General features: G+C 40.7%; 1 protein-coding gene across 1 annotated transcript in view; it reads right to left on the reverse strand.

The window, feature by feature from the left end:
* Positions 1 to 272: 272 nt before the first annotated feature.
* Positions 273 to 17208, reverse strand: part of Crybg3 (crystallin beta-gamma domain containing 3) — a 102888-nt gene continuing 85952 nt past the window's right edge. The window contains exons 18-22 of the mRNA XM_032900330.1: positions 10279 to 10418; positions 7555 to 7678; positions 2374 to 2532; positions 1431 to 1590; positions 273 to 556 (exon numbers count right to left, since the gene is read on the reverse strand). Of these exons, the coding sequence (XP_032756221.1) occupies positions 468 to 556; positions 1431 to 1590; positions 2374 to 2532; positions 7555 to 7678; positions 10279 to 10418 (672 nt within the window). The 3' untranslated portion in view covers positions 273 to 467. The remainder of the gene's footprint in view (positions 557 to 1430; positions 1591 to 2373; positions 2533 to 7554; positions 7679 to 10278; positions 10419 to 17208) is intronic.

Here is a 17208-nt window from a genome sequence, read left to right on the forward strand (position 1 = left end):
TTAAAGTAAGTCTTCAGATGGTGCTAAATATTACCCATCTTCCTGCAGGAGTATGATAGCCTGCAGGAATTTGTTTCCCTGGGCCTCATTCACACGAGCATGGAGCAGGACACTAGTATGCTAACTATGCGTAGAACACATTGTCCACACGAGCATGGAGCAGGACACTAGTATAATGCATAGAACACATTGTCCAGACAACTTGGCGCCATCAAGAACAGAAGTCATGGTTAGTGCTTAGGAGAGAAAAGAAATTGGTCACTACAACTGGATCCATCAGGAAAAGAAATAATTTACATTTTCTTCACAAGGACACTCCATAACTGGTGAGAATGTTTTAGCATTGCCATGGAGCAGTGGTTTCACTGCTTGGGAGAAAGTTTCTGTGCAGTGCAGTAGTGTGAACACAGCAGCTTCCTTCCCTTGCACACAGGGCAAGAGTGGGTGGAGGTGCTCTTGTGCTTCTCTCACAAGATTTCAATGTCCCATTTCTGTGTTTCTTCTCCCTCCAAGGGCTGATTTACAATGACATGAGTCTTGTCACAATAGTTTCCTCCCTAAGATAGAAATTTAAGAAAACATTTGTTCAATTGCACAACCTTTTTGTTCGACACACTGTTTAAAATGGGAACCTGGGTTTGAACCAGTATTCACCTCAAATTGGACCCTCTGGTCAAACTGAAAAACATGCTTGTAGATGCATAAGAAGCCCAAAGAAATATGCCATCCAAAAGCAGTCTCCCAAGTGAACCTGTGGTAGTGCCAGGCACTGTTTTTGTTTCTACAGCAGCAGTTGGGTTGTACCTAACACAACAGCCATAATAAATAATATTGGCTCTGACTATGTAAAAAAAAATTAAAGAATAAGGTTAATTGCTCCTGCCATAAATGTTAATTGAGGACTTTTTAAGGTTCACAGCAATTCAGTACAAGAGATGTTTCTGGAAAAGAAACAGATGACATCTTTATTCTGTAGATTTTGCTGCTTCAAATTTAGAATCCCAACAGTTTATGAAAATTAAGGTTGCAGGTGAAATTTTTATTTAATGAAGGAAAAGCTACTTAGATTTCATTATTGGGGTTTTTGTTGGTTCCTGGCTGTATGACCCATTATTTTCTTTTTAAACCCCCCCCCACACACACACACATGTAAGTGAAAAGGACTGTATTTCTCTTAAATGAATATTTTTCTTTTCCTTTTTTGTTTTTAATGTGCAGTGATATGAAGGTGGCAGGTCTGGGAGTTACAGACAATTGTGAGCTGCCATGTGGGTAGTAGGAACTGAGTTCTTCCTCTGGAAGAGCACCCAGTGCTCTTAACCACTGAGCTATCTCTACAGACTAAAAGAATGTTCTTTGCTTGGAAGGAAGGGTTTGGAACTCCCACTCCCTTCAGAGGCATATCACATTGGTTATTACCAAAGGCCCACCTTTAACATCCAGGACAAGTTCATCACTGAGATAAGAGCTGATGGTTCCATCTCTGTTCATTCTCCACTTCTGCCTGAACTGCCCATGTTCAGTCCACAAGGCTACCTTGGCTCCTGGAGTGTCTCGGCCTCCAATCACATCAAGACATGTGTCACTGGCCTATACATACAATAATCAGGAAATAAAATGATCCACTGCTCATGTCAATATAAATGCAGTAGCCATGTCTTAACTGAAAACTACAATTTCCATTTATCTTTAAAAGGCTGTGACCGATGAGGAAGGATAGGTAGCAAAACTGAAATACAAGTACTTGTTTTTAAAAGGTTCTGCCTCTGACACCAGGTCTTCAGCAAAGATGTGCTAAACTGGAATGCTAAGTCCCTGTTAGATTAAATAGATGATGCTTGGTTTTCTATTTTAATTGACAAACCACTGTACCAAAGATAAGCAGGTACTAATTACCTTTAAATGCTTTTCATTTTGAAGCATAAAAAGTAGATAGGTCGATTGGTGATAAAATCAAAATATAGTGTTTTTCTGAGTTAGTGCTCTGTTCCCCAAAGCATCAAGCATGACAAGGGGGAAGGCTTCTAATGTTCATGACTGTCTGTTCACTGTGGCTCCACTGTATATACTAAAAAGAGAGGGTTTTAACGTGTTCAGAATCACGAGAGAGAACTGAGCCTATCTGGCTGTCAAATAAGGAACTCTTCTCCCACAAGCATATTGCCTGCTTTGGCTTCAAAGGAGGGAATCATTTAGGTTATGTGTTAATCTTGCTTCTTAAAAAAAACAATCTGTACTTTCTTGATTTGAAAAAAAAAAGTCTAAATCCATTTTTTATAATTATACAATGAACTGTCCCTAGGATGCCAGCTGATCTGGTGGTACTGTCGCCAGCGTACAAATGTGAACATCAGAGAAGACATGACCTTTTACCTTGGATTTAAACAGTCCTCGGCAGTAGTGCCAGATCTGAGTGTCTTTTCCACTGTAGGGGGAGACGCATACAGACATTGTCCGTGCATCTGCTGGGTTCCCAGTGACGGTCAGATACTCATCCTGGGCTCGGTTCCTTATTCTGATGTACACTGCAGGCTAAACACAAAGAGAAACCATTGAGGGGTGGGGACCTTAAATTTCCCAATTGGAAAATCAATCTGTCCAGAGCAGGAAAGTGAGAAGGTACTAACTTTAATAAATACATTTCACTCCATTCCCTTGGCTGGTATATATATTATTTTCTGCTGATAAATCCTGGAGCACAAACTTTAAATTATGCAATGTCTTTTAAATGTTTTGAAAAGTGCCAATCCGAAAGGGTAATTCACCAGAACTCAATGTAGCAAGGCTCAGGCAGTGCAGAATTAGGGCTTGAAGAGTCTCATCCTGTGCCAGATGTGCTGGGAGGAATGGGGAGAGGAAGGGCCAGGTACCGCCCAACATGGATCTTAGTGACAGTGCAGGAACAGCAGGCATGGTACTCAAGCACACTGTGTGGAGCAGTGATTAAACGGCCAACAGCTGTTAGGGAAGAAGGGCTTGAAAGCCAAGACAGCTAGGCCTTTATCTTTCATCTGAGGAAGAAATTATTTCTGCATTCAAAAATCAGACTGCACTCCTTTGTCTGGAAAATACGTGACACACAGTTTTTACAAGAAGAAATCTGAGACCGCTAAGGATAAGGGCTAATATTTGCTGAGCCCGTAGACACATCAAACCATATGTTTTTTTGTGCTCATAATTTTGTCAGAAAAATCAGAATCTTTCAGAGAAAACATCTGTGGCTCCAGGTTTTACAAATAATGCTGTCACAGATGGGGAGTCAGATCTCTGGCAGGACGGCTCAAGAGACCCATGAAGGAACACACGGGTTATCCCTGTGGCTATAAGACAGTAGAAGGGCACTGGAACAAGCTCAACAGGAAGCATCCTGAATCCAAGGCCTCAGGTCCTGAAGATAAAATGGAAGATACTACTGTCCCCTCTGGATGAGAGAGAGCTGGCATCCTATGTAGAACTCTAGCACTGTCTGCTACTTGGGAACTTTCACTGTGAAACTTAAGTGCTGGCCAGAGAAGTAAAGCTTGGTATTGTATGGCAAGACCACCAATGAATACGGCTACTGTGTTCAGCATGTCTAAAGAAACATCACCTAAGTATTTAAATTACCACGTAGAAGGGCAAATAACTTGGCTGTAAAAACCTGAGAACAAGATGTCTGCTGAGTGTCTTAAAAAATGAACTTCTTCCACATTCATTTCTGTAACCATCCTGGTAGAACAAGATATCATGTGACTATCCATTTAGCTATTGGCCTCCTGAAAGAATTGAAGTTTGCACTGGAATCCCATGCTGAGAAAAGGGGAAAGCTTGAAGCCCTTTTGCCAGCCAGAGGAACAACTGCCTCCCAACAAGAGATTGTACAGTTATGACAGCTTACTAGACCACCCTTGACAAAGACTGCTGAATTATTCATACCTCTAGCCCTCAAAACCTGTACTTCTCATATTGTTGCCTCCAAGACTGGGTGGGTAGGATGGGTGGTTTCAGTGGGATCCTTTATTTATTCTGAGTGTGGTACATTGAATAGATCTGTCTCTCCTTGTACTATTTCTTTCATTAGCGTATTGAAGACATGAGATTGAGACTACCTTTTTGGGCTGCCAGTACCCAGGCTTTTACTCTAAGAACTCTGGCGTCAGTAATTATAACTGTGATAATGTACTTAAAGTATCCACAACGCAGTGTTGTCTCTTGTAGTAACGATTACTAATTCTCAACGCATCAGTGAACTTTGATAGTTGTTATTACCTTGCATATACAAAGAAATAGGTATGACCTTCATGCATGACAGAACTCCAGTTACTTTAGGACTAAACATCACAGTTTTAATCAATTAGACCAAGCAAGGTACTAATTACCTTATTACCATTTGTAGTCTGACAACTCTGTAATTACACTTAAAAATCACTGACATGCATTATAAGTACCTTAGTGACTTCTGTATTCCCAGCCTCAAGGAGGATAATGTTTTGATTATTTCCTGGTTCCTCAACAAGGAAAAGAACTATTAACAGCACCAGTACCCATACCAAAGTTACTTACATGTAGTAAAAAACTACTGTTTTCAAAACTGAGAATTCTTTTGTTGGGTTTTAAAGCTGTGGCCTAATTAAACAATGGGAAAACAATCTAAAACATTACTTTGAAATTAATTTAAATCACTACAGTTGTTATATGCATGCAATCCAGAAGAATTTAAGAGGTTGAACATTAAGTCCTGTTGCTGAAGATACCACGTACTTTGGACACAGGACTCAGAAGGTCTGAACTGGATTTAACCTGAAAGCTTCTTCCCCTTGGAACACCTTTCAGAGTACCAGAAGATGCTATGCAAGCTGCCAATGGAGGGCAGCAGTCAACAGTCCTATCCAGCTGAAAATCACATTAACCAGCACGGCCAGATATCCCTGAAACTACCACCTTGCCAGTCATACCTTGGCAATTGGATGGAAAGCACATTCAACAAGAGGAAAACCATGCCTGGTACTGGAAATCTAGCCAGACCTATAGAGGTCATAGTTCTTAAAAGGAAAACCTACTAACCACTACATTACTAAACCAGCACAATCCTAACCGCATTCTAAATACTTCTACACACAGATAACTAGCTCTCACCCCTTATCAAAAAAGCTGCTCTCTGCAGCAGATGGAGATCACAGAAAAATACACTGAATGATGGCAACACCAAAGGCAAGACAGTGTGTGTATGTGTAACAAAAATAAAAAGAGGCCATGAATTTTAGGAGTAACCTAAAATGTAAAGGGTTGGAAGGAGAAAAGGAAAGATAAGAAATAATGTAAGTATTTTATACTAAAATTATGCACAAGGGACTTGCTTGTAAAATTAAGAGGTTATTCTAAGCATTCTTTATCATGGAACTGGAACAATAGAAATGGATCTCCTTGTCCAGCAGAGAAACTTCATTCAAAAATGAGAAGACTGGGGATGTAATACAGTAGTAGAGGCTTTCCATGCATGAGACCTGTGGTTGGAAGGAGACCAGCAGAGGAAGCTGAAGCAGGAACATTTTCACATTGGCCGCTATGGTTTTGGAACATACTATTCATGTGACTAGCTGGTCTTTAAAACCCAAACCTGATTTCCCACTACTACCTTTCTATTCCCTATGGCTATTTACTTAAGCTACCCCTTATTCCACGGACTGGATGGGAGTGAGGAGCATTCTGGAACATTAATATATCAAGAAACCACTAATTTTTTGAGGGTCCTTCAGCGGAACATGGTAAGTAACTAATAAACTTTCAAAGTCAATGTTGGACCATAGTTGATACAAGGCCAGTATGTATCCACATGCTATACTTGATATTCAGTGATGACAATAACTTTCCCAGTGAGGAAACCTGGAGTGCTAAGACAGTAAGTAACCGATCAAAATCACACTGCTAGCAACCAGCTGTGGTTGGAAGTGACAGAACCAGAGACTGTCAAAGGAGATGACAAGAGTTTGGTAATTATCAAACACTGAGGTTTGATAATCAGCCTCAGCATCTGGATCTACCAACTGATCACTTCCTGGGTCAGCATATGGTAATCTTATTTTCAAAGAGTCCAGGTACTTAAAAATCTAGAACATAAATGACCTGGGTTCACAGTACGGTCCTAACACTCAGTTGTCTTTCTCAAAGTGTTTGCTATTTAGTAATAATCCTTACCTTATCACCACTGTGAGAATCAAGCAAAGTAGTATTCTAAAGAGGACATAGGTAGAAAGTTCATTTGCTACTCATTACATGCCTGGCCTGCCTGGGGAACTTTTCAAGGTTGTGTACCACTTCCCTTCTTGGTGCCACACACTGCTTTTGATAATAGTGTTGGTTTAATTTATGTTGTTTTGTGTGGTGTTGGGGGCTCACAAGTATGCATGTGTATGTTCATGTGGAAATAAGTATATTTTGGGTCACACCTACATTTAAGGTAGTCTTTTCACTTGCCATTTCACAACTGTTCTAGGGAAGCTGGCCAAAGTCCCACATGCCCCACTGCTCTCTTGATGGAATTACATATGTGCACATCATGCCTGGCTTTTAATGTGGGTGCTGGCGATCAAATAATTTAAAAATTACAGTTCAACTAAGGAACTGATCATTTCTGTTCTAGTATCTACTATATCTCAGAGGACACTAAACATCTATTATTCCTTTATTGAACAGTTTGAGCCCTCAAGTCATTGCCATTGTGACAGGTAAGCAAAAAATAGAATAGTAAGCAAAATAGGCACTTCTGCTTTTCAAAAGTGCTTTCCAGCAGAGTAGGAATGAGCTCAACTCATCTGGACCTAAGTGCTTGTAAGCTATGTGTTTGTAAGAAAAACATGGGATACTGCAAGCAACCTCTTAACTAAAACCATGTCTTGTAGACAAACAATCAAGGCTTTTAGGGTTTTAGTTTAAACAGGAGAGACTGAGCAAGCATCTAAGAGGACCTGGCACATTGAATTAAAAGGATAGATAAGAACGAGTTTGGCAAGAATGAGAAGCCATTCTATCCAGAGAGCAGCCTTGTTACCAGGCTGGGAGGAAAACCCTTTGTACTTCGGTGCATGTGATACAGACATGAGTTTGATGAGGCTTGAGACAGGAAGAAGCAAGGAGTCTGATACCAGACTGAGGAACACACGTTCCCTCCTAAGTGCAGTGGGAATCTTTGGAATGGACTGATAAGTAGTAGGTTAGTGATAAATACTATTTTAGTTAAATTGCCAGGATTTAACCTGAAGATTATGTAAGGGAAAACTCCAGATACAAAGAAAGTAAAACTCATTACAGTAATCACTTTCCCATTGTTTACCACAGAATTTACATTATTTTAATTTTGTGAAAAATATGACTGATAAAACTTTTGGTTCAACCATAAAATCCAATACTGACCTTAGATAAAATTTTATGAACTGGCTCACCTCTTAAAATTCCTGCAAAACAGCATAATCTCCCCTCCCTGGATACAGAAGTGACCCAGTGGTCAGTAGTTCAGATTTCTGTGGTTTATGACATTTCTGTCAAGCTACCTGGGTCTGCTGGTTGTCTATTTCTTACCTGCCTCATAGGGCGCACAGAACCGATCGTTTTCCACCCACTGAATGCTGTCCAATTTGGGATCTCATTAGGCACAAGGAGGATTTGCCTTCCCAAGAAATTGGAACCTTCATAAGCTATCCATCTGCAAGAAATGCGGGAAAGAAAAACATGGGACACTGCAAGCAACCTCTTAACTAAAACCAACTGTCATACCACTATGCGTTACAGCCCCTAGATCTGTAGATTTTTTTATCATTGAAATATCTAGTTGGCCTCCCATCTTTACCTAGGAGGAAAATACTCCTTCAGTTTTCCCATGTGTTCCAGAGCTTCTCCAGAGAGTTAAAACTGCTCAACATCTCTTCTACATCAGTGTCCTCAACTGCCCAAGGCCACCAAGGTCTACTCAGAAATTCCCCTTACAGTCTGTTTTCAAAGGTAGCTCCTCTAGAAATCTTCCGTAACAGTGCTGTGTTCAGGCTTGGTTGTGTTCAAGTCTGTAAGAGTGGCCTTGGGTGAGAGAACAAGGACTGGTGCCCAGTCACCCTGTCCATTTCTTCCCAGCCTGGCTATTGCTGCTTTTCTGCCACTTGTGGCAGTTTCCTCAATGTGAGACAGAGGTAGCCCACAAACACTTGACAGCTTGCTGAAACCTGTGTACACTAGGTGCCAAACTGGGTGACTGATCACTGGGATTGCCAAAACGCAAAATTTTCAGGGAGACTCAAGGTCTTTGCAGACACTTTACACAAAGTGTGGAGGATGAGGCCTGCTTCAGACATAGGACTTGGGAAATGTAGTCAGTATGTGTCACCTGGGATGAGGGGGCAAGCACCAGTAGCAGGACCTAAGTCTGCCTATCAGGAAGGATAGTTCCCAGAAACAGGTTCTCCCAGAGTTTGCTGCGGTGTGGACTAGGGTCCCGCAAGGTCCTTTGTAAGGACCTGCTCTGCAGTATAGCTCCTCTGGAATGTGGTTAAACTGTCAAGGATATGGCACCTTGTAGGTGGTGCTGGAAAAGAATGTTGCCCTGGAGGGGTTGGGGATTTAGCTCAGTGGTAGAGCACTTGCCTAGCAAGTGCAAGGCCCTGGGTTCGGTCCCCAGCTCCGAAAAATAGAAAAGAAAAAAAAAAAAAAAAAGAATGTTGCCCTGGTCACTTCCATTTGCTTTTAACAAATGAATCCCATTCCATGTTGATTTCAATGAAGTACACAAATGAAAAAGGTACGTGGGATCTCATTACCATCATAGATCCAGTATACAACAATGATTAAAATATACATGTCATAAAGTAGGTGAATCAACATGGAATGGAATCCTGGGAGCCCACAGTAGCTTAGGTGAGGGTTTAAAGAGATCCACTGTGTCCTTAAATCTGCTCAGTAATTCTGTAGTAGATAGATTAAAAAAAAAAAAAAAGCTATCAAGAATAAATGGTGTCAAGATGAACTTGCACAAGGAGTAAAAACAGAAAGGTGAGAACTTTACAACAGTGTGTCAAATATCAGTTTAACTTAGATATGTAAAAATAAAAGGAAGGGGTTGGGGATTTAGCTCAGTGGTAGAGCACTTGCCTAGCAAGTGCAAGGCCCTGGGTTCGGTCCCCAGCTCCGGGAAAAAAATAAATAAATAAAATAAAAGGAAAAATCCCATATAGAGTTTTGAAATGCAACTCAAGTTATCCTAGTTTACTGGAAAGTAATATTCTAGAATCCTGTGCTACAACAGAGTAAATCAGTTAACTTTAATAAAGGGCAAACTATGTTAGACACTTTTCAGAGGAAAATTTAAATTGTTATGTATGGATTACATAAGAGCCATTTGTTATAATGGTTGACTTAGTTTTCATTATCTTCTGACTTTTTGTTGTTGATTGCCTCATATATTTAAACAGTTAATTACCCCACAATTTAAAAAGCCACAAACAATAAAAAGTCATTATTGTCAATAGCTATGCATGTTTTCTCTATTGAATTTTACTAAAAAATACCAGCAGTTTAAGAGTAGGAGCTGAATTCTGTGCCAGAATTCACAAGTGAACAGAAAAGCAGATTTCTCAGGGAACACAGCTTGACTACAGACTTCTCCACAACTTCTCTTCAACACAAATTCTCCAATACATACCTAATTTGGACATTAGTAACAACAACGCTTTTTAAAAGACAGTTTCCCCAAATGTAAGCACACAGGGCCTGTGCCCCCTGACTCTACATTGACTAGTAATAGAAATGACCAGACACAGGCTGGCAGGCAGGCAGGCAGGCAGGCTGGCTGCATCAACCCAAGTGGCTTATATGAAAATGAGCACTTGGGTAGGGACTGCTTTTGGATAAACAAGCTGTCATGTCAAAGTCATATCCAGCCATTTTAGTCTTTATAGTCACTTGCCTTACATGGGTTATGCTATTCATGGCCTAAAGAGATGATTTAATGAAATTTCCCCTCAAGAGGAAGTGGGCTCAAGTATAAAACATTACCTGGTGGAACTGTTCCATGGTCCATCCTCTGATGGGGTACCAGCCCTCATCCCCAAAGGGTTCTTGTTCCAGATCACTGCATACTATTGTGTATTGGGCATGGTTCCCTCTTGTCTTATTTAAATAGAAGCTACTGTTGTACTGAGATAAAAGGAGCAGGTGCACCAACAGACTTAACAGCCGTGAAGGGGAAACAGCAACTAATCGACTCTATCTTAAATCAGTGAGCAACCCAGAGTGATCTGCCCAGCTTCCTGTACTCACAAGCCACTCTTTATCCACACGGACTGGGTATAGAAGTGTAGGTCCTTGTTCAAAACAGAATTCACGGCGTCTTCAAGATGTAGCTCTCTTCCTTCACAATGTTCCAGAGCAAAAAGGCTGATGCAAGGTTCTTCAAAAAACTAGCACAAAAAGAGAAAAAGCATCATCAGAGGAGGTCAGGGGCGACACCTGAAAGACAACCTAGTCTCACATACAACCCTGGGAGGAAGAGAGAAAGCACTCATCATACGTAGACACCGAAATTAATTCATGTCAAACGGTAGAAGAAACGCCATTCTTTTCACTCATTAGTATATACATGATAGCAGCCATGAGACTTGGGGAATGAGATACCAAAACAGCTCTGTGTTTGAGCCATTATTAACTAGCAGATAAGTTCCAAGATGTAGAGTAATAGTTTAATGCAACATATGGTATAAAAATTAACAAATACTCCCTCTGAGAGTACCCAGGAAAAAATGGTTACTTTTCTTCTAGAAAAAGAATTGATGAGGATGCATGTCTAAAGGATGGAACACATTTAGAAGGTATGTGGAGGTTCATGCAGGAGACAGAGACATGCATGGGCTTCCTTAGAGGAGTAGCCAGGAGAACCAATCACTAAGCAAACAAGTCCCACAGGAAAGGTGTTAGGTGTGCTCACTGACAGTCATCATGTATGGAGTTGCTACATTCCTTGCTACATGGACAGGGCAGGAACAGAGCAGGAACAGACTGACTGTCAAAGCAGAGTCAAGGACAAGACTGTGCTGAAACCAACTTGATATAAAGGAAACGGTATCCACACAGCAGGAATTGTGGCCGATCAAATACGAGTAAGTAGAGGCTCTTGGTTTCTCGTCCTTGTTGCATGTTTATCTATGTGGAGATGGGATGCTAGCAGAACACATGTGCTCTGAAATGAAAGGGGGAAATTCTGGAACTGAAGGGTATGGGGCAGGGTTGAGGAGTGGATCAGGAGAAGGGTCAACCAAAACTATGTACCAGGACAAAACATCACAGAAGTACCTGCTATTTTATAAGCCAATTGAAATATTTTTTAAAAGAGACAATAAAACTTCAAAACCCAAGTGACTTGTTCACGGGTGGCCTGCAGATATACTTGCAGTGGAGCAAAGTGACTTGTGAGTTATCCTTGCAGAGGTGTTCAGAACTACAAAGGCAGGGGAATCACTTATATGTGCGCCACAGGAGGGACTGGCTCAATAAATATGGCAATAACAGAGAGGGCTCATAGAGATGCTGTGGAAAGGAGAAGCTCTTCATGGAGAGAGAGATCACCAAGACAGAGTCTGCAGAGGCAGGATAAAAGAGATCATATAAAGTAGCTTGCTTCACAGGATACCGGCTTGCCGAAAAAGGAAAATTTACCCATATGTGCTTATGTATGCGTTAAACTTTGTCTAGAACAAGATACTGCCTCTTCTGAGACAGGGGCATGGGAGGAACAAAAGCTTTTTACTAGATGCCTGTTTCTGATTTTTTATTTTGAACCCTGGTAGTATATAATTTATTCAGAAATTTATATTGTAATTAATGTCAATACTTTAGATAGATAGATAGATAGATAGATAGATAGCTAATGCATGTGTTAGTGTGTGTGTTTTTTTTTTTATAATATAACCATTAGGAGATTTATCTGGCAACAGCATAAAGAAAGAATAGAGGGATAGGAATTAACAGTGCCAATACTGGTAGAATGTTTGAAGGCCAATAGAAAGAGAACCAGACTCAATGGAGGAGGGGATAATTTAGAGACAAGGCAAGACCAGTAAGCCCAGAACAGTGATAAAGCAGATACACTAAGTCAAGCAAATAGATACAAGAGGAAAAGGAAGTGCAAAGGGGGACCTGGGAGGATGGCTACATTGGTAAAGTATCTGCCTTAAAATCATAAGAACTGGAATTTGGATCCCAGCACCCACATAAACGCTGAGGCTGGCAGCATGTATTTGTAACTCTATGGCTGGGAGAGAGACCAGAGATCCCTGGAGCTTGCTGTACCCAGCCAGTCTAGCCATCCACTAAGCTCTGAGCTCACTGAGAGACCCTTGCCTCAAAAACTAAGGTGGACAGTGATAAAGGAAAGCATCTTGTCAGCCTCTACTGCCCACATATGGCATGCATACCCACATTTTAAAGAGAAGTAAAAAGCTATGACTAGAATCATTAGGGATACATAGTGTTATCTACAAGGGAAAACCCTGCTCAAGAGCTAGGAGCATATCATTAGAATGGAGATCTTCATAAACCAGAGAGTAGCATAAGCTTGAGAGAAGTGGGACATATACTAGACTCTAGATATGGACCTAAGGAGAGGCCCTGGTATAGAGAAGGTACCTCTGGAAATGCCCAGAAGCTGTATAATGATTGATGCCCAAGTTGAAAGTAGAGACTAGGAGGAGATGTCACTGTCCCGACGGACACATGGGAAGGGCAGGTGGGGAGTGATGACACACTGACCAGGAAAGGAGAGCCTTTCACACCAGGAGAAGATGCTTGGTGAGTCAGAGCTGGTGATGGGACAGTGCAGGTGTGGCAGTGAAGCACTGACGGTGGCCTGAGAGAGACTCGTTTTACTAATGAGTCGGATGAGGAGAGAATCTAGGCTGGGAAGGCTGAGGAATATAAGTCAACACAGTGCAGACAGAATGTACACGCTATCCTTTAGAAATAACTGCATGGAGAATGAGGGAAATGATATAATAGGGGTCTATGAACAGGCTTATGGGCACCTCAGAAAGTCACATGAACAGAAAGACATGGAATGGTGGAAAGCAAGGGAAGGCTTGGGGGTAGAGAGAGACATTTAGTCTAGTGGTTCCTATTACTTCAAAACCGATTGCTGGCTTGGCCCATAAGAGGATATTCTTATTGAAAGGGATATGCTATATCTCCTCTGAAGCACAGCCTGTTCAGTCTATATAACGTTGCATGTATGGATATGATTTCAAGGCTGACAACCTGGCACTAGATAACAATTTGGAGCTGTGCCATAGGGAATACTACTGCTCCTCTTCTTGGCACTCATTGGCTGCCTGTAGTTTCACTAGCATGGCTGCCTGAACAAGTCCTGAGCACCACCCACAGATAATGCTACCATAGAAAGGGGAAGTCTCCTAGGACCTTAACTCTAGAGAAAGAGAATGCATACTCTTTACACAGTGTGCCCAATGACCTAGAAATCAAGTCTTGCACTCTTCCCACAACCTCTGTAGCTACAGAAATAGTGTCTATCTGCCTTGTCCAGTCTGGCTCTACTAGAGGAATGTTGGCAATGAACACTTAGAACGTAATTCATCTGACCAGTGAACTAAAGCCATGTAATTACACTTAAACTTATATAACCACATGTGTCTAGAACATGGGATTAGACCGTGCTGACCTGGAAATCAGAGGATAGTAGAAGAGAAATACTATCCTGAAGCGCTGGTCTCCTCTACGACCACCACTTCCTGGCCTAGGAGGAGAAACTCATTACAACTAGTCACTGACCCCTCGGTCTGTAGTTGCTTCCCCTGGTATCTCCAAAGTGAAAAGTAGAAGTATTCTGGTAGTTGACAGAACAGAAGTGATTGAAAATGAGATCATCAAAGTCCACAAGAAATGTCTGGATTTACTGCTGAGACTTTTTAAATACCCTTGTCCTCGGGGTTTTTAAAAAGAATTTAAATGACCTCTGTCTCTGTATTTGTTTGGCCAGCCATGGCTTAGGGAGAAAGGGCAGACAGACAGGCAAGGAGCCTGGAAAGGGTTTGGAATCAAACGCCAGCGGCTTTCTCCAGAAAAAGAGTGACAGATAATCAAGGTTTGCTGCTCACACAGTGAAACTTGTAACCCAGAAGGGGAAAAAAATAGCAAAAGCCTATGAGGACATGATCTAAATGCTATGTAATATTATAACTATGCGATATTATAACCAGGCATGGTCCCCCTTTGAGAGGTTGAGTTTGAGCTCAAACTCCATCAAATTTGTTCACTCTAGCAGGTTCACCATCTTAGAAATGTTATCTTAATCAAATATGGAAAGTTTGGAGGTACAAATGTGATTTGTTCCTCTATCTAAAATGGTGCAGGCAAAGTGAGGATAACGTGTCCAACAGACAAGATCATGTTTTAAAGAGTTTCTAAGAGTTTAAATGAATCAAGAGAGGGTATTTCAGTGAGCAAGTAGGTTAAGCCAGTAAACGGTATGGCCTACCAGCATTAGCTAAATAAGAGATGACTAACAAGCAGAGCAAAGAACTAACCCACTTCTCTACTGACAGCAAAAGGACACCACTGAGTTCAGGCTGGCAGACTTTTCACTTGAGGGCATCCATTGTTCCTAAACCCCAAAGTACCTCTTCTAGAGCTCATGGATACCAGAAGTGTCCATGTCCGAGTTAGTACATTTTATGTTGCTTTAGCTTAAATGTCATTTATAAATATATGTAAGTGTACAAGTATAATTGATTTACACATGCATGCAAAGAATTGAAAGATTCGGAAGGACAGCCCAGTGCTAATCTGGACAGGATCATGGCAGTGACTGATAGCTGACCATTTACAAAGTGTCCAAGAAATATTTTTAAAAACTGTCCATGTCCTGATGCACTTCTTGTACTTCCCAAATCTGAAGATAGCAAGGCATAAAAATGAATGTAAGTGTTCAAAACTGAAGATGACAGAATAATCTGCACTTCATAAAGACAACAGAAACTACAAATTTAATTACAAATTGAGCTCTGTAAATGTCATGGCTCTGGTCCATGCTAAATTAGAAGAGAGCCACTTGGGGCTAAAGGTTCCTCTTGGGAGTCAGCAGCAAGACATTCCTGCTAGGTCAAGTCTAAGCCATGTAAAGTGGATCCAGTTTCAAAGAGGAGTGCGTAGGCAGATAATAAAAGAAAAAGAATGTTTGAATAATTTATATATAAGTGAAAATTTAAATAAGGAAAGAAAACCGGTTCCTCCTTGCCTCCTCCATTAAACTATGCTGAGATAATAATAGTAATAATTACCATTGCTTAATAAGTGCTTATTTGTCATTTCTGCTCTAAGAGACTAATGCTGTTAGTCTTACTATATATAAGTGAATAAATATACATTCATGTTTCTATAATATAAAGGTCTAAAAACCAACTTCCTCCCTAATTTATTTGGCAACAAATTTAACCTGAATAAACATAAGTATATTTATAATATTTATCATCAGGTCTGTATGGATATATAAAATTAATTTATTAGAAACAGATATGTGTTTAGTTATAGAATGCGTTCAGGAGTCCTCAGAGTGTTTTCTTATACACGATATATAAAAACTCGATTCTTCTTAAAATGTAAAAAATTTCGAATCCTAAAGACATTCACATTAGGGATTATGGAACTGAATTCACACATTAATACCTAAGGTTTACCTCTGATGCTTGTTTTGCTTGAGAAGTTGAGAAGTCAAGGCACAGGCCACAGAGTAAGGGAAGGGGCAGGCTTTTGAGCCTACACCCAATAGCCCCAGAAGCTATCTCTCTCTACTATTACTCTAAAATGTTCTAGGTGCCAATCATTGTATGATGCAGGATACAAGCAGTCACCAAGTGTGTGGTTACCTGAAGCACTGAGCTTCTCCATGCTCAGCTGGTAAGCAAGCACCAGGATCCCAACTTTCTATACAGATACATCTGCCAGCTACACCTGAAGCCTCTGCTAGAAAAACTACGATCACACCCTCACACCTCCAATATAACTGCATAAAAGGTTAAGTCTACGTGTTAATTTTAACTTCTTAAGAACTTCTTTGTCACTGTATAGTTCTTTAGGTTTCAAATCACTGTTTACAGGGGAAATGTGCTGACAGTAAGCCAAGACTTATTAGCCAGTTAGGCTGTAAACATAACATTTTTACTCAGTATTAGACACTCACCACAATTCTATCTCTATAGCCCAATGACTTCAGCACTCCCAGATATTTGCCAAATGAACCAGTTAAAAAGAAAGTGCAGACGAACTTAGTGACGTGAACCATTACTGTGTGCCTAAATACCGTAATTCCAAAGACATGCCAAACTACTGGGGGAGGCTAAAAGAAATGGCAATAATCTAATAAATCTTTAAAAGGACTCTAATACGATATCCTCTGGGCTACAAAATCTTATTAACACCGCCAGCCTATCGGGTCATAATTTTGCATAAGCACACAGATTAACCATCACCTGTGGGCTGCTCTCCTATCACTGAGCACTGCTTTAAAGGGCTCTGTAAGCCCCAGCTCATTTAATCCTCACATTTGAGTAGATCAGAAAGTGAGGACCGAGAGAAAACCATATGCTTGGGCACAGGCAGGTAGGTATCAATGGCAGAGTCAGAGCTGAGCCAAGAGTTTTCAGACACCGAGGCAGACTTCCGCAGCCACCCTCCCTACAGCGCCCCTTTCCCATTTATCTTGGTAAAATAGCTTTCGCTGTTTCATGTCAGCGTCCATCCCCCTTTTTAGATAAGTTGTGATTCATTTCTGAAAAGAATAGCATAACATTTGACCATCCACCCAACATCCACCAAGTATTATATCGATATTTCCCATTTGTATTTTTAAACTTTAATTGGCAAGTCATGTGTCCATAATTATTAGGCTCATTGAATATACAATCTAAGATGATCAAGTCATGGGTACTAGCATATAAACTTCCTTGAACATGAAACTAACAAACCTCATGCTTTAATGCAACATGTACTGAAGTAATTGACAATACTGAACAGCATTTAACAATGGACAAAATTTGAACCAAAAGTTTAAGTAAATGAAATGTGCTGAGTACACCTGAATTTAAACTCAAGAGTTCCTAGAGGCAGCCTGCTTTTCTTGCCTTTGGTGTTGAAAGTGATCGTGCATACAGCTGCCATCTGCTGTATACTTTATTACTTGAATGTGCT

Source organism: Rattus rattus, chromosome 4, assembly GCF_011064425.1.
Source record: "Rattus rattus isolate New Zealand chromosome 4, Rrattus_CSIRO_v1, whole genome shotgun sequence".
Lineage (NCBI taxonomy): Eukaryota > Metazoa > Chordata > Mammalia > Rodentia > Muridae > Rattus > Rattus rattus.